We start from the raw sequence: 18,755 nt of genomic DNA on the forward strand, positions 1-18,755 counted from the left end.
AAATTTAATAATTTCTTTTTCTATTTTTAACTAATTAATTTTTTAAAATTGACAAATAAAATTGTATATATTTATGGTGTACAACATGATGTTTGAATGTATGTATACATGCGGAATGGCTAAATCAAGCTAATTAACATATCCATTACCTCAGATACATTTTTCATGGTGAGAACATTTCAAATCTACTTCAACTTAATAATTTCTTCTCTAATTGTTATTATTTCTTTTACTCTGCATGCTTTAGGTTTACATTGCTCTTCTTTTGCTGGTTTCCTAAGGTGTAAGATTAAATTATTGACTTTACATATTTCTCCTTTTTAATATATGCATTCAATGCTATAAATTTTCCTCAAAGGACTGCTTTCACTGCTTCTCACAAATTATGATGTTATATTTTCATTTATTTCAAAATTTTAAAAAATATCTCTCAAGACATCTTCTTTGATCCAGGTATTACTTAGAAGTATGTTGCTTAATCTCCAGTAGTTTGGGATTTTCCAGCTATTCCTCTGTTATTGATTTTTAGTTCCATTATATGCAGTCTAATGGCATACTTTGTGTGCTTTCTATTTCTTTACATTGTTAAAGTGTGTTTTTTGGCCCAGTATGTCTTTTCTCTTGGTGCATGTCCCATGTGAATTTGATAAGAAAATATATTCTGCTATTGTTGGATGAAGAATTTTATAAATGCCAGCTAGATCAATTTTATTAATAGTTCAGTTCATTTCAACTGATAGTTGTTTAGTTCAACTATATCTCTCTTTTCATCCCTTTTAACATTGCTTCCATTCAATTCACATATCTATAAGTCTAATACCAATACATTGTTGCTATCATTATGTTGAGCAGCTATCTATAGACCAATTAAGAATAGGAAAAATAAAAGATTTTATTTTACCTTCATTTATTCTTTCTCTAATGATCTTCCTCTCTTTATATTGATTTGAGTTTACACCTTTATCATTTTCCTCTTTTTCTGAAGATTTTTAAAAATGTTTCTTACAAGACAAGTATACTTATGAGAAATTCCCTTAGTTTGTGATTCTCTGAGAAAGTCTTTATTTCTTCTTTATTTTTGAGGGATAATTTCTCTTGATACAGAATTCTAAGTTGGTGAGCTTTTTGTTCTTTTGATGCTTTAGATGTTTTATTCCATTCTCTTCTTATTTGCCTGATTTCTGACAAGAAGTCAAAGGAAATCCTTATTATCGTTCCTTTGTAAGAAAGTTTCCCTCCAACTTCTATCAAGATTTTATCTTCATCTTTGGTTTTGTATGATTTCAATATGATATGCCTAGGGGTATATATATATTTTTTGCCTTTATCTTGCTTTGGTGTTCTGAGCTTCCTGAATATGTGAACTGGTGTCTGCCATTAATTTTGGAAAATTTTCATCCATTATTATTTCAAATACTTTTTCTGCTTGCTTCTTTCCTTCAGCTTCTGGTATTTCCATTGCATGTGTATTACATTTTGTGTAATTGTCCTATAGTTCTTGGAAATTTTATTCCATTTTTAAAAAATAGACTTTATTTTTAGAGTAGTTTTATATTAACAGCAAAATTGAGCAGAAGGTACAGAGATTTCCCATAAGCCCTCTTCCCCCTGGCCCTACACAGAGCCTCCTTTATCATAAAGCTCCCACACAAGAGTGGTATATTTGTTATAATCAATGGAACTACATTGACACATCATTATCAACTTAAGTCCATAGTTTACATTAGAATTCACTCTTGGTGCTATATATTGTATTTTGACAAATGCATAATGACAGATATCTACTGTTATAGTATCATACCAGTAGTCCCACTGCCCCCTAAATCCTCTGTGCTGTGTCTATTGATTCCTCTTCCACCCCCAATGTCTGGAAGCCACTGATTCTTTTACTATCTCCATAGTCATGCCTTTTCCAGAATGTCATATAGTTGGAATCTATAGTATGTAGCTTCTCAGATTGGCACTTTTACTTAGTATTATGAATTTAAGGTTCCTCCATGTCTTTATGGAAGAAATGTAGGCTTTAAATGAACTTAATAGCTCAATTCTTTTTTGCACTGAATGATATTCCATTTATGGATGTACCACAGTTTATTTCTCCATTCACCTACTGAAGGACGTCTTGGTTGTGTCCAAGTTTTGGCAAATATGAATAAAGCTTCTATAAACATTTGTATGCAGGTTTTTATGTGGACATAAATTTTTAACTCATTTTGGTAAATATCAAGGAGCACAGTTGCTGGATTGTGTAGTTAAGAGTAAAGTTTTGGAATAAACCACTAAATTGTCTTCCAAAGTGTCTACCATTTTGCATTCTCACCAGCAATGAATGAAAGTTCCTGTTGCTTCACACTCTCAACAGCAGTTGGTGTTGTTAGTGTTTTAGCTTTTGGTCATTCTAATAAGGGTGTAGTATTATCTCATTTTTATTTTAATTTATGATTCTCTAATTATATATGATGCTGAACATCTTTTCACATACTTATTTATTTATGTATCTTCTTTGGAGACCTGTCTGTTCTTTTGATCATTTTTAGATTAAGTTTTTCATTTTCTTATCCATCAGTTTTAAGAGTTCTTTGTGTATTTTTAATTAGTACAGTTCTTTACCAAATATGCCTTTTGCAAATGTTTTCTGCCAGTCTGTGGTTTGTCTTCTTATTCTCTTGAAAGTGTCTTTTTGCAGAGCAGAAATTTTAATTTTTTTTTTTTTTTTGAGACAGAGTCTCACTCTGTTGCCCAGGCTAGAGTGAGTGCCGTGGCATCAGCCTAGCTCACAGCAACCTCAAACTCCTGAGCTTGAGCGATCCTCCTGTCTCAGCCTCCCGAGTAGCTGGGACTACAGGCATGCACCACCATGCCCGGCTAATTTTTTCTATATATATTTTTAGTTGTCCATATAATTTCTTTCTATTTTTAGTAGAGATGGGGTCTCGCTCTTGCTCAGGCTGGTCTCGAACTCCTGAGCTCAAACGATCCACCCACCTCGGCCTCCCAGAGTGCTAGGATTACAGGCGTGAGCCACCACGCCCGGCCGAGAAATTTTAATTTTAATGAAGTACAGCTTATCAATTCTTTCTTTCATGAATCATGCATTTGGAATTGTATCAAAAAATCATCCCCATGCTCAAGGTCACCCGGGTTTTCTCCTATGTTATTGTCTAGGAGTTTTGTAGTTTTGAATTTTACATCTATGATCCATATCGAGTTTATTTTTGTGACAGGTACAAGAATTGTGTCTAGAGTAATTATTATGCATGTGGATGTCCTCTTGTTCCAGCACAATTTGTTGAAAAGGTGATCTTTTCTCTGTTGTATAACTTTTGCTCCTTTGTAAAGGCCAGTTGGCTATGTTTATGTGGGTCTATTTCTGGTTTGCTATTCTGTTCCGTTGACCTGTTTGTCTATTCTTTCATCAGTGCTATGCTGTCTTAATTCCTGTAGTTTTGTAGTAAATCTTGAAGTTGAGTAGTGTCAGTCCTCCGAATTTATGCTCCTTCAGTATTGTGTTAGCTATTCTGGGTCTTTTGCCTCTTCAAGCAAACTTTAGCATCAGTTTAGTGATGTCCACAAAATACCTTGCTGGGATTTTGACTGGGACTGTGTTTAACCTATAGATCAAGTTGGGAAGACCTGACTTCTGGACAATATTGAGTCTTCTTTTGCATAAAAAGAATAACTCCTCGTGCATTTTGTTCTTCTTTGATTACTTTCATTCAAGGTTTGTAGTTTTTTTGTATATAGATCTTGGGCATATTTTGTTAGATTTATACATAAGTATTTTTTCTGAGTGCTAATGTAGATGGTATTGTTTTTTAATTTCAAATTTCACTTGTTCATTGCTGGTACATGGGAAAGTAATAGACTTTATATATTTAACCTTGTATTCTGCAATCTTGCTATAATTGCTTATTAGTTCTAGGAGGATTTTTTGGGGTCACTTATTCTGGATTTTCTATGTAGACAATTGTGTCAACAAACAAAGACAATTTCATTTGTTCTTCTCAATCAGTATAGCTTTTATTTATTTATTTTTTGTCTTATTGCGTTAGCTAGGACTTACTGTACAATGTTGAAAATGAATATGTAAGGGAAATTCTTGCCTGATTCCTGATCTTAGCAAGAAATCCCCTAGTTTGTCACCATTAAGTACGGTGTTAGATGTAGGTTGTTTTGTAGATGTTATTTATCAAGTTGAGTATGTTACTCTCTATTCCTAGTTTACTGAGAGTTTTTTTTTTTTTTTTAATCATGGATAGGTGTTGGATTTTGTTAAGTGCTGTTTCCCAATCTATTGATATAATCATGTTGGTTTTCTTCTTTAGCTTGTTGATGTAACAGATTACATTAATTGATTTAGAATGTTGAACCAGCCTTGCATACTTGGGATAAATCGTACTTGGTCATGGTGCATAATTATTTTTATAGATTGTTGGATTCATTTGCTAGTATTTGTTGAGAATTTTTGCATCTATGTTCATGACAGACATTGGTCTGTGCTTTCCTTGCAGTATCTTTGGTTTTGGTATTAGGGTAATATTGGACTGATGATTTAGGAAGTATTTCCTCTGCTTCTGTTAACATATTCTGAAAGTGATTATAGAGAATTGGTAAAATTTCTTCCTAAGTATTTGGTAGAATATACCAGTGAATCTACCTGGGCCTGCTGTTTTATATTTTGGAAGTTTATTAATAATTTATTCAATAATAAATTTCTTTAATACATATAAAACTATTCAGATTGCCTATTCTCGTGTGAGTTTTAGTAGATTGTATCTTTCAAGGAATTGGTCCATTTTAACTAGGTTATCAAATTTGTGGGCATAAAATTGTTCATAATATTTCTTTATTAACCTTTTTAAAAGTTTTATTTTATTTTTGATACAATAATTATATATATTTATGGGGTACAATGTGATATTTTGATATATGTATACATTGTGTAATGATCAAATCAGGATAATAAACATCCATCACCTTAAAAATTTATCATCTTTGTGGTGAGAACATTTAAAGTCTTCTCTTCTAGCTATGTTGAAGTATGCACTACATTATTGTTAATTATTAATATATTTCCCCTACTGGGCAATAGAACACAGGAATGTATTTCTTCTATCTAACTGTAACATTATATTCATTGATCAACCTTTCCTCATCCTCCTTCTCTACTTACCCTCCCCAGCCTCTGGTAACCACTGTTCTACTCTCAACTTCTATAGGATCAACTTTTTAAGCATCCACATATGAGTGATATCATGTGGTTTTTGTCTTTCTGTGCCTTGCTTATTGTTATATTATGAACAATTTTATGCCCACAAATTTGATAACCTAGTTAACATAATGTTCATCCATGTTGTTGCAAATGACAGGATTTTCTTCTTTTTTATGACAGAATAGTATTCCATTATGTGTACATACCACAATTTCTTTATACATTCATTCATTGATGAACACTTAGTTTGATTCCATATCTTGGTTATTATAAATAGTGCTGCAATAAACATGAGTGTGCAGATGTCTCTTCAATATGCTGATTTCCTTTCCTTTTAATACATACTCAGTAGGGGGATTGCTGGATCATATAATAGTTCTATTTTAATTTTTTGAGGAACATTCATACAGTTTTCTATAGTGGCTGTTCTAATTTGCATTCCCACAAAAGTGTGTAAGGGTTCCCTTTTCTCCATATGTTCATCAACACTTGTTATCTTTTGTTTTTTCTATAGTAGCCATTCTAACTGGACTGAGGAGATATCTCATTGTGGTTTTAATTTGCATTTCCCTGATGACGACTAATGTTGAGCATTTCATATACCTTTTGTTCATTTGTATGTCTTCTTTTGAGAAATATCTATTCAGATCTTTTGCCCATTTTTTGATTGAGTTATTTGTTTCTTTGCTGTTGTGTTGTTTGAGTTCCTTACATACTCTGGATATTAACCACTTATCAGATGTTTAGTTTGCAAATATACTCTCCCAACAGTAAGTTGTATCTTCATTCTGTTGATTGTTTCTTTTTTTGCACAGCACCTTTTTTATTGTGTGTAATCTAATTGGTCTATTTTTCCTTTTGTTGCCTGTGCTTTTAAGGTCATATCCAAAAAATCCTTACTGAGGCAAAGGTCATGAAAATTTCCCCCTATGTTTTCCTCAAGTAGTTTCATAGTTTCCGATCTTATATTTAAATCTTTTATCCATTTTGCATTGATTTTTGCATATGGTGAGGATAAAGTCTTAAATTTCATTCTTTCATATATGGATATCTAATTTTTCCAACACAATTTATTGAAAAGACTGTTTTTTTCCAATTGTGTTCTTGGCATCTTTGCCCAAATTCAGTTGGCAATAAATGTGTAGATATATTTCTGGGCTTTCTGTTCTGTTCCATTGATCTATGTGCCTGTTTTTATGCCAGTATCATGCTGTTTTGGTTACTATAGTGTTGTAATATATTTTGAAGTCAAGGTAGTGTGATGCCTCCAGCTTTGGTATTTTTTTTGTTTGTTAGTTTTTGTTTAGGATTGTTTAGGCTATTCAGGACCTTTTGTGTTTCCATATGAAGTTTAGAATAATTCCTTTAAATAGATTTTACATGCTTTTAGCACTTTCTTCTTCTCCCTCAGGTGTACCTGTAATTCATATGTTTGTTTGCTTTGCATAGTCCCATATCTCTCTGAGTGATTGCTCTGCCTTTGTTCTCTTCTCTGCCTCTTTAAATGATTGGGCTAGCTCGAGAGCCTTGTTTTCAAGGTCTGAGATGTTTTCTTCTTCTTGGTTTAATCTGTTGCTTAGACTTTCTGCTGTGTTTTGAAAATCCCTGTGTGACTCTTTCATTTCTTTAAGTTCTATTATATCTTTCCTAATTTTGTCTAGCTTTCAGTGACTTTTTCATTAATTTCCTTAAATATTTTTTGGGCTTCTTTTTTTTGGTTTTCAACTTTCTTTTCAATTCCATTCATCTTATTTTCCATCCATATTCTGAACTCCATTTCTGTCATTTTGACAGTTTCCTTGTAGTTGGAGTTCACTGTTGTAGCTCCATTGTGATTCCTTGGGAGTGTTGATCTTTTGATTTTTCATATTGCCAGGGTTGTTTTTCTGGTTTCTTTTCATCTGAGTCCTCTTTGCTCAACTCAGGGCTTTGCAGGGTTCCTGTTCCCTGCTGGAAACTCTCCTACTTGATTAGAGTAAGGGGACATTACTAGATGGTGCTCATTCCCTCCGCTCCCCCCCACCCCCGCTACTCTGGAATGCCATTCATGTGGCAGAGGAGATGCATGTGCTCTAGAAGCCTGTAGTGCAGCTTTTCTGATTTGTTCCGTTTACCTGGGATTGCCTCTGCTTGAGCCTGTGCTGAATGCTGCTTGGGTTGGGTGTTGGGTCGTTCACCAGATAGTTGTAGGATGTTTGATTTGGGAGCTGGGTGAGATCCTGTTCACTGAGACTGGTGTTGTGGGGATAGCTCTACCCAGGATTTCTCCACAGAGGTAACAGCAGCAGCTATATGTGCTTTTCATTGGTTCTCAAGCTGTGTGCATTGGCTCAAACCATGTTGCAGTGTACTGGAAGCTTGAGGCCTCGTGGGGTATTGGACTTTGGAGCAGTTCTTCTGGCCCTGCTGTGGTGGTGGAGGCTTTGGGATGGGGTCCTGAGGTTCAGATGCAGTGTGGAAACTTGTGGATTATGTTTCAGGCCTGGAGGGGGTTCTGGTGGCACAGAGGTAGAGGCTTGGGCTCTGGCGTGAAAGCCTCAAAGCCAGGACTGGGAGGAGCCAGAAGCAGAGCTTTTAAGCAGAGCTGAGGAGCCAGAAGCAGGTCTGTGAGGACAGTGGGGGTGATTCAACCTGGAGGGCAGGGGCAGGGCCAAGCAGGAGGCAGTTGGGGCCTTTGGAGGGGAGTTGGGGCTGAGCAAATTGTATGCTGATTTGCAGGCTCAGGGGCCTTGTGGATGACAAGTCAGGTGGGCAGATGTCAAAATTTTGGTGGCCCGGGCACCACTGAGTTCTCCACTCCTCACCCAGGACCTGCCAAAGTGGTCACCCAAATCCTCTCAGGTTGGAGCCTGAGTGTTCCATGCTGCTTCTTTGTGATTTCACAATGCTGCTTCAGAGAAGAGTGATCCATATGTAGGCAGCTGCCTGTACCTTTCACTTCTTTCCTTGGGAGCAGTGTGCTGGCAGGCTGCTTCTAGTCCTCCATTTTTTTTCCTCCAACCCACAGATCATTCTTTAAGAAAATTCCTTGCTGGCCTCCCATAAGCAGGACATGCAAATTGTAACTTTAGGTCTGCAGGTTATGTTTAGCTCCTACAACTATAGTCTGTTCCAATTCCACTCTAATAATAAATTATAAGTTTATCTTCACAGGAGCAGGACAGCGACAAGGCAGGGTCAGACATTCTACCTACCCAGAGACATCTACATAACTGGTGCTTCCTTCACTCCCTTTTTCTCCTCTAACATTCACCTTATCATGCATAAAATGTAGATTTTCCTGGATCTTACAAGAATGTAACTATTTTGTCTCACTAGCCCACCCTGGATTTTCTTTTCTTTCTGTACGTCTTTTTTTTTTTTTTTTTTACTTTTTTTTTTTATTTAATTTTATTTTTTTTATTTCAGCATATCATGGGGGTATAAAAGTTTAGGTTATGTATATTGCCCTTGCCCCCCGTCCCCCCAAATCAGAGCTTCAAGTGTGTTCATCCCCTAGACGGTGAGCATCACACTCATTATGTATGTATACACCCATCCCCTCCCCCCCACACACATCTGCCCAACACCCAATTAATGTTATTCCTAAATGTGCTCTTAGGTGATGATCAGTGAAACCAATCTGATGGTGAGTACATGGCGTCCTTATTTTTCCATTCTTGGGATACTTCACTTAGTAGAATGGGCTCCAGCTCTATCCAGGAAAATATAAGAGGTGCTATATCACCATTGTTTCTTATTAATCCACTCATGTATTGATGGGCACTTGGGTTGTTTCTACATCTTTGCAATAGTGAATTGTGCTGCTATAAACATTTGAGGGCAGATGTCTTTTTTATAGAATATCTTTTGTTCTTTGGGTAGATGCCCAATAATGGGATTGCTGGATCAAATGGTAGGTCTACTTGTATCTGTTTAAGGTATCTCCATATTGTTTTCCACAGAGGTTGCACTAGTTTGCAGTCCTACCAGCAGTGTATGAGTGTTCCTATCGCTCTGCATCCATGCCAACATTTATTGTTTTGGGACTTTTTGATAAAGGTCATTCTCACTGGAGGTAAATGATGTCTCCTTGTGGTTTTGATTTGCATTTACCTGATGATTAGAGAACTTGAGCCTTTAAATGCTGAAACTCCCAAATTCCTCTTCAGAAAAACAGCCACAGATTTATCTGTGGTTTGTATTTTTCCCAGCTGCGTCCTCAACTTTGGGCTAATATACCTCATTGATTGAGATTTTTGCCTCAGTCACTTATTTTGTGTTGACAGTCTGCTACTCTGCCATTGGTAATGTCTCCTAAACAGATATTTTCTTAAATTCCTGGAACTAATATGTCTCCCAGTCATTGAAGAGTGGCTCTGTGTGAATGTTGGGGAATGATTTTGACACTCAGCCAGGAAGATGACTGTTCTGCCTTTGCCTTCACTTCCTGCTTGCACAAAGCCTTGAGGTCAAAGATAACATCTCAGGGCTTTCTCTATTTCTTCTTGAATATGAGCACTGTTCTGGGAATCTACTTGGTCTTCTGTGTTCTCAGGAATATGTCAAAAATTTTCAAAGGCCCTATGAATATCTCTTTACCCAGCTTATGTTTTTAAGCTTTGGTTAGTCTATTGTTTTCCCCCAGTATTATCTAATACCTCAGGCATCTGTGAAGTTAATCAATTGCTTATAACAGTTTTTGACGAATATCCAGAGAAAAAGGGTTTTTCACAGTCAGTGAGTTCTAAATTAAGTGAAATACAGACAGCCTTGCAAGTGGAGTCTTTTGGAGAACTGTCAGACATGTCAAATAATGGGAATTTCTTGGGAATGAGGCTTAGAAAGAGCTCTAACCCTGTTTTGCTTTCTCCCATAGCTGTCAGACTATTTGTTTTAACCATGAATGAGAGCTGTTAATTTTCAAGGCTACCACAGAGCTAGATGCTGGGGGATGAGAATAATGCAAGCTAAAATACCATACATCTCATTTTTCTTACTGAGCTTTAGCCATTTTCTTGAATAAATACTCCCTGTAAGCCTTTGGTTAATTTCTAGGGTCCTGAAAAAAAATTTGATTCTGACTATTTTTGGCAGTTCTCTTGCTGCTTTTATAGAAAAGAGAATTATCAAAGTTTCTTTCTCTGACATTTTAACTTCATCATGAAGATATATTTTATGTATGGTATTATCTTAATATTCCTTGTAAATATAGTTAGAAGAAATGGTACTGACATGAACATTTCTAAATCAAGTAGATATTTTTAAATTAACAGAAAAAAACATAGCTTATAACATGATTTCAAAAAATGTAAAGGTACGTGTGGTTGCCACCTTCCAACCTGTCCCTAGTAATCCTAGCCTCCCGGTGTTTCTTGGTTCCCTTCTCCCCATACTGAATCAGGGTTGACTTGTGTGACCAAAAGAATAATGTGAGGTGATGGTGTATAACTTCTGAGACTAGTTCATAAATACATTGCCACATCCTCCTTGGTCACTTGGACAGATTCTTCTTGGAAAAGCAAGCTACTGAGTTGTGAGGACACTAAAGAATCCCTATGGAGAAGCTCATGTGGAGAAGAAGTGAGTATTTTGCCAAACCCAGCTCTAACTTGCCAGCTATGTGAGTGATCTACCTTGGAAGTGAATTGTCTCAGCTCTGTCAGGCTTTCTGATGGCTGTAGTGCCATGAAACATCTAAGTGAACCTTATGATAAACTTTTATCCAGATCTGCCCAGACAAGTTGTTCCTGAATTCTTGATTAATAGAATCTGTGAGATAATAAATGTTTAATTGTTTTAAGCCACTAAATCTTATCATAATTTGTATCTTAGTAATAGATTACTAACAAAGTAGACAATTGAAAAATTCTCAAGAAGAAACTAAAATATGGTTTAAAAAATTATTCCTAAGAAAATATTAGCCCCATATAGTGATAAGAGATCTTTCACACTTTCCAAACTTTTAAGATTATATTCAGAGCACAAAAGGAGATTATAATTGTAACTATTCCCTATTCATTTTCTAAAGATAGAATAATTCCATCACCAAGATGAGAAAATGATAAAGTAAGTGAAAAATCATAGTCTTACTTATGAATATAGATACAAAGATCCTAAAAAATCCTACTAACAAATAGAATCTAGCAGGGTAAAGCTTTCTAAAAATGCATTATACATCTGTAAAGCTACAATAATTTAGATCTGAAGCACTGGCATCAGAATAAAAATATATTAATGAAAAATAATTTTAACAGAGTACATCAACTCAGAAACAGAGTACATCAACTCTAACACCACTTATGAAATGGTCCATTCTTTCAATACTTAGTTGAACTGTCTTAATCTATAGTATACATATATTAGGTATTAATAATACAAGTATGTGGTATATGTAACATTTTAAATGAATAACTCCAAAAGATAACTTTGGCGTCAGTTTGTTCATCACATGCGGAAGGTGCTACGTACCTGCAAATAGCGGACCACCCGGCAAACCAGGTCAGGTGCCATGAAGTCTCCAGTGAATCGCCAAATAATATCCGTCAGGATGTTGACCAGGCCCGTGAAAGAGTCTAACGAAAACACAGAAGTGCTTAAATTCAGTCTTTTTCAAATTTGTAGCTACGCTACCATAGAAATGAATTCCTGAGATTTTTTTCTTCTTTATCAGATGGCCACTGAGGAAAAGCAAGGCAACACAGGAGTTCTTTGACTTTTATTATTGGAGCTCGTTATCACTTCGATGTAACCACCCAGGAAGAATTTCAGTAATGACTAAGGAAGAATCACACTAATCTTAGAGTTGACCTTTTAAGTCACAGAAGAGGTTGAAGGGGATCTATATCTGTACTAAAGCAAGCACGTGTGAGATCAGCACTGTGTGAGTCAAAAGAGGGCAAAATTGAGAAAGGCAAAACCTTTACCTTTGGAAAACCCCTCAGAATTCCCCTTTCTGCACCCATTATTTTATGACTTGGACCTCTTATTATTTCCCTACATCCCATGTACTCACCATCAAATTGGTATTAACTGATTAACACTTAAGTGCACATATAGTAATAACTTTCATCGGGTGTCAGCCAGGTGGGAGGGGGTAGGAGGGGTTGGGTATATACACACCTAATGGCTGCAGTGCGCACTGTCTGGGGGATGGGCACACTTGAAGCACTGACTTGGGTGGGGCAGGGGCAATATATGTAACCTAAACATTTGTACCCCCATAATATGCTGAAATAAAAAATAAAAAGAAAAAAAGAAAAAAAAGAATGAATAGTTCATAATGGGGCACCAAATTATGTGGAACTAAAAATGATGAGCTAGAGTCTTTCAGACACACAGAGAATAAAGTCAGACTTGCCCCACAGCCATCTGCTGGGAGATGGAAGTGGCACATCTGGGATCAAGCCCACACAGGACTATACTGGCATGAGGAAGCTGCATGAGCAGGTAGCCCAGATGCTCCCATGTCACCCACCAGCCTTGCACAAGTGCCCCTGCCCCAGCTCACATTTATGGGTTCTCTATGACTAGCTGAAGAGGAAGTAAAAGCCCAATCTTGGTTAACAAATGGACTAATTCACTATGTACCCACAAAGCAAAAACGGATGACCACTGCACTATAGCTGCATTCAGGGGTAGCCTTGAAAGACAGTGGAGAAAGAAGGTCTTCCCAATGGGTGGAGCTGCAAGCAATGCATCTGGTTATCCACTTTGTGTGGAAGGAAAAATGGCCTAAGGTGAGAATATACATAGATTCCTGCACAGTAGCCAATAGTCTACCTGCATGGACAGGGGCCTGAAAGAAAAGGACTTGAAGATTAGACACAAGGGTCTGAGACAGAGGCCACGTGGATGGAACTATGGGAGTGGGTGCAATGCGTGAAGATTGTTGTTTCACACAGTAAACACTTATCAAAAAGCATCTAGTACATAAGAAGCAATGAACAAGCAAATGGACAAAATGACTCGTCCAGCTGATATCATCCAGGCTTTGTCATTGGTCACCCTAGTACTGGCATGATGGGCACATGAATAGAGTGGCCACAGTGGCCAAGAACAAGACAACTCATTAGCCTATAGAGTGGACTGCCACTCCTCAAGGCAAATCTACCTACTGCTGACTTTGAACATCCAACTTGCCAATGACTAAGACCAACACTGAGCCCCCAGCAGTTACTATTTCTTGAGGAGACAAACTGGTTACTTTGTGTCAAATTGACCACATTGGGCTGCTTCTGTCCTGCAAGGCCTAGCCATCCATCCTTCCAATGATGTACCCATTCAGGGGATAAACTTGCCTTTCCTGACCTCCGAGCCATACTCAACACCACTAACTGCTCTCTGAGAGTTTTCAGATTGCCTCACAGGAATGGAAATTCACACAGCACAGTATCTACTCGGCGACCCACTTCATAGTGAGGAGGGTTAAGATTGGGTTCATGATTCTAGAACCTACTATTTCTATTACATACTATACCACCCAAAAGTAGCTGTCCTCCTAGAGCCGTAGAATGAACTACTGAAGGAACAGGTGAAGTACCAGTTTAAAGGGAACAATCTGAAAGGATAGGGTACCATCCTTCAAAATGCAGCATATGCATTAAATCAGAGCCCTCCTTGTGGTGTTGGGTCCCTAACAGGAAGTATACATAGGTTTGAGAACCAAGGGGTAGAGGAAGGAAGGGCCTCAGTTTACATCACTCCCAATGACCCACTGGAGGGCTCTGTGCTTCCTCATGTGCACCCTTGTGCTCTGCAGGTTGGAGGTCTCAGTCCCTGAAGGAAGTGCACTCCTGCCAGGGGAAACAGCAAAGGTCCCACTGAACTAAAAGCTATGGCTGCCACCAGGGCACTTTGGACTCCTTGTGTGTCCAGGGACTAGCAGGCAAGAAGAGGAGTCACCATGTTGACAAGAGTGATTGGCTGTGACCAACAGATCGAGGCAGAGCTGTGTTTATACAATGAGGAAGGAAGGGAGGGAGAACACAGGTAACTTACTTGTAATTGTCAAGTTATGATTGACGGAAGTCAAATAGTGGTTGGGACCAAGGATGTTTAACATTCTCAGCAGGCTCTCAACGTAGGGTTGTTCAGATTATTTATGCTCTAGGGTGCTCTGCCCTTGCCATGGTGGGAGGGCTGAAATCAGGTCTTCATTATTACCATGCAGACATGCACCCTGGCTTGGGGCTGCACAAAGACAAGGCAAGTGTCAGTTCTGCCCTGTACTACCCGTGGACTGGACCCTCTTTTAAATTATTCAGCTCAGAATTCCAGTCATACCTCTGTTGAGAAACACTGCTAAGCTTTATGAGAGAGGGTTTGTGGTTTGTGTGCAATTCTAATCAGACAGAGTATCAGGAAGATTCCTATCAGAAATAGAGTATGTATTTGGCTGGGTTCAGGCTTTCAGAACAGCTGAACAACAAAAGAAACTTCAACTTTGGGGATGAAGCTAGAATATTTGTAATTCCATATCCAATAGTTTATTTTTATTGCTATGTTTCTGCTAAAGAGGAGTAGCAAAAACTGAAAATCACATTGTCATTTGATTAATTACTTTTTGAATATTGCAAAATGAGGTTTATTAATGTCAGAACAGAAGGGAGCTCAGTATCTTGAGCATGGTATGGCATGTGTAAGTGCTCAGCGTACACTTGTTGAATAAATTGTCATTGTAGTTTGAAAAAGCCTTTTCTTAAAAAAAGAAATAAAAACAAAATATTTATTTAGAAATAATTAAAAACTCAAAGAGGGTGCAAAAAATAGTACAGAAGGTTTTCATGTACGGATCACCCAGCATCCCCGATAGTGACATCTTACATAACTGTAGTTAGACTGCATGGTTTAGAGGAGAATTACGACTCTTAATCCAGGCTTTTATACAACATTGAGCAACATCCTTGGGGATGTTATTAAGCAGTTAGTATATCCTTGGCAAGGTTTTAAGTATTTAGAACCATTTACTTGTTTAATCTCACAACAAACTATGAGATAAAATTCCCATTTTACAGATGAGCAAACTGAGAAAGGTTAGAACATTTGGAGGCAAAGCCAGGCTTTTAACCCAGACTATGGGATATTAGTGTCTATGGTTTTCATCACCACACTGCCTGTCTTTTGTTTGTTTTTGTTTTTCTTCTTAGATTCTTGTTGTGTCTGTTTTATTCCCCAGACTAACGTGCAGACCTGAGTGTCTGTCTTCCTCTCACCCCCAGCCTCTATCTGGCTGTCCTTATTTCTAATTGGCCCCTTCTACTTATAGGGCCACTCCACCCAAAGAAGTCGCTTTCACTCCTTTAGAGAAATGGGGAGGTAAATCTCCCTTTTCTGGATCTTCATTGTTTACAGGATAAAGTCTGAGACCCCCAGCTTAGCATAAAAGCTTTCCACAATCCAGCCTTCCCTGTTGTTATGGTTTGAATGTGGCCCCCAGAATTCATGTGTTGGAAACTTAATTCCCAATGCAACAGTGAGGCCCAATGGGAGGTGTCTGGGTGGAGCCCCCATGAGTAGACTAATGCCGTGACAGAAAGGGAGTGCGTTCGCTCTCTTTCACTCTCGCCCTTCCACCTCTGCCATGTGAGGATCCAGGAGGACGCAAGACACCATCTTGGAAGAAGAGAATGACCTCACCAGACACCAAACCTGCTGGCATCTCGACCTAGACTTCAGCCTCCAGGCCTGTGTTCCAATAAACTGCTGTTTGTAAATTACACAGTCTGTGGTATTTTGTCACAGCAGCACAAAATGATGGTAAAACAATTACCTCTTGAAAAGTCCCCATTTGGCATTTCAGCATTGAATCCCGTATTGTACAAACATCTTTACTTCCAGGTATGGATTCCCTCTGCTTGGAATAGCCTCCCTCCATTCTCTAGCCTATTGGATTCTTATTTATCGTTCAATATCTAGCTAACATGTCTCCTTCTCCAGAAGCTCTCCTTGGGTATATGGCTCTCCCAGTCTTAGGCCTGTTTGTCTCTGCCACTTTGTTTCTCTACAGGTAACAACAAGGAGCAGCACTGGCAAGTGCATGGGACCAACAACAGAAGTGCCAAAACTTGGAGAGAAAAAAATCGCGAGACTGTTCTGGGTTTTTAAGAGAAATTCTTACTGAGAAGATCAGACTCGAACAGTCCTTGAGAGCTGTGGGTTGTGACTGATCCAATAGAAATGTAATGTTGCTTTTCCTGGCAGAAATGGACTGGACGAATGAATAGAATGGATGTTGGAGTTACTTGGATATTCTCTTTTGACTTACTGATTGCTTAATTAAAAAAAAAATATCTTATTTTTCTCTTGCTAGATCTAAGTGGCTATATAAACAATAATAATCTATTTTGGTAAAATCTATGTTTTCCCTTGGAGCTCAATCTTAAATAAGCCTGTTCCTGGGAGTGGATTATCTGTGGAACTGTGCCACAGCATTTGTTAGTTGCTATTAAGCAAACGATGCCCAATCTGATCAGTAAAAAGCTATTTAGTTACCTAAGTAATTGAGTACATTGCAAATAAGCTGCTCCTAAATGGTAATTAACAGGACCTTGGGAACAAAGGATGCACTTTAAAGGCTTAATCACTTCCATGTGTTACTCCTGCTTTTTAAAATTTGTTCTGTGAAAGATCCTAGGAAACTGTAATACTCAGAAATGCCAAAGCAGACTCACAGCGGGCTTTATTGTTCCTTTGAGGATTTCTTGCAAACACTGAATGGGGGTTCCCAGTTGGAGCACAGATATAGGTGGAGCGGGAAGAAGTGAAGGAGGCAACAGCTGAGCTGTTCTGGAAGGACTGGTCAGGTGAGCAGGGAATGAAGGACATTGGTTCTTGGCATAGATGACGGTGTGAACAAACTGATGGAGATGAGAAACTGAGTGGCTTGTGTATATGAAATGACATCTGTTTGTTGTGGCTGAAGCCTAAATAGGAGCTAGGAAGTGGCAAGTATTGGAGCTGGAGAGACAAGAAGAATCCAGATCTTTTAGGGCCTTATGCCAATTAAAAGATGTTGCACTTTTTCCTTTATACTGTGAGAGAAGTTGAGCACTCAAACACGTATTTTAAAGAGATTTCTTTAGTTTCTGTGGGGAGGATCAATTTGTTAGGTCCAGTACAGGAACTGCCATTTAGACTAGTTGGAAAACTGTAGGTCCAATACTGGAATTACTATTTAGACTAGTTAGGGAACTGTGCAGAAGTTCAAAAAGGAATGATCATTACCTAGTGGATGTAAGATAACGGTAGGGATATAGACAGGGTATATATTGTAAACACTAAGTTGACATTAAAAAAATGGAAAAAAAGACATAATCGATAAGCCAATAGTGGAGACAAAATGAAATCATAAAAAATTCAATTAATCCAGGCAAAAATAGAAGGAAAAAAATAACAAAAATAGATGGAGCAAATAGAAACAACTAACAAGATGATAGATTTCAATCCAAACATATCAATAATGGCATTTCCTGTAAATTGTCTGAAATGCCAATTAAAGTCCAAACTTCATAACTTTTCATCTTAATGAGCTTCTACTCCTCTATTTTAAGACTCATTTGATGGCACCACTACCTACCAGGGACACTCAAGCCAAGAACTCATAATGCATTGTAGAATCCTCTCTCTATCTCACTTTCAAAACATCTCAATATTCAGTTATCAAATCATCCCGACTTTACCCTATAAAGCATAGGTCAGGTCTGTATCTTCTCTATATCCCTGCTGCTATTTGATGATCTCTTTCTTGAGCTTCTGCAGTTTCCTAACTAGTTTAAATGGTGATTCCAGTATTGCACCCACTGAATTGATCCTCCCTGCAGCAACTAAAGGCTGAGTACCAGATGTTTTATATACTATTATACAAATTCTTATATAGTGTGAGGACTTACACATTCAAATCCCTCATAAACTTTGTGCTATTATCAGACATTTAAATTTTACATGTGCTATAAACCCCACTGCTACAATTTTGCTTTAAACAGTCAATTACCTTTTAGAGTTATTTAAAACTAAGAAAAATGTATTTTTTAATATTAATCTTTATTTTTACTTTTTTTGAGAGCTCTCCATACCTTTATATAAATCAAATTTCTAGTCTGGTGTCATATTCTTTCTGTCGGAAGAACCTTCTTTAATATTTTTTGAAGTACAGCTCTACTGGTAATGAATTCTCCTCATTTAAAAAAAAAAAATCTTGAATAGTCTTTTTTTACCTTCATTTTTAACAGATATTTTTGCTAGATGTGGAATTCTGGGTGACAGTTATACCCCAATGGGTTTTAAAGATGCTTGATCTTCTGGATTGAGTTGTTTCTGACAAGAAGTCTGCTATAATTCTTATCTTTGCTTCTTTGCATTTATTTATTTATTTATTTGTATTTTTTAATTGACAAATACTGATTGTACATATTGATGGCGTACACAGTAATGTTTCAATACATATAATGTATAGTGATCAGATCAGGGTAATCGGCATATCCATCATCCCAAACATTTATCATTTCTTTGTGTTAGAAACATTCATTATCCTCCTTATAGCTATTTGAAACTATATTCTACAGTG

At 37.4% G+C, this 18,755-nt stretch overlaps 1 protein-coding gene across 3 annotated transcripts in view; it reads right to left on the bottom strand.

The window, feature by feature from the left end:
- Nucleotides 1-18,755, bottom strand: part of NPSR1 (neuropeptide S receptor 1) — a 176,582-nt gene that overhangs the window by 44,074 nt on the left and 113,753 nt on the right. For 2 of the 3 annotated variants that reach the window (XM_069462011.1, XM_069462012.1), the window contains exon 3: nt 11,663-11,766. The exons of the other annotated variant lie outside the window; for it this stretch is intronic. In XM_069462011.1, coding sequence (XP_069318112.1) covers nt 11,663-11,766 — 104 coding nt within the window. The remainder of the gene's footprint in view (nt 1-11,662; nt 11,767-18,755) is intronic. 3 annotated transcript variants of the gene reach the window in all.

The sequence above is a fragment of the Eulemur rufifrons genome, chromosome 29, assembly GCF_041146395.1.
Source record: "Eulemur rufifrons isolate Redbay chromosome 29, OSU_ERuf_1, whole genome shotgun sequence".
NCBI lineage: Eukaryota > Metazoa > Chordata > Mammalia > Primates > Lemuridae > Eulemur > Eulemur rufifrons.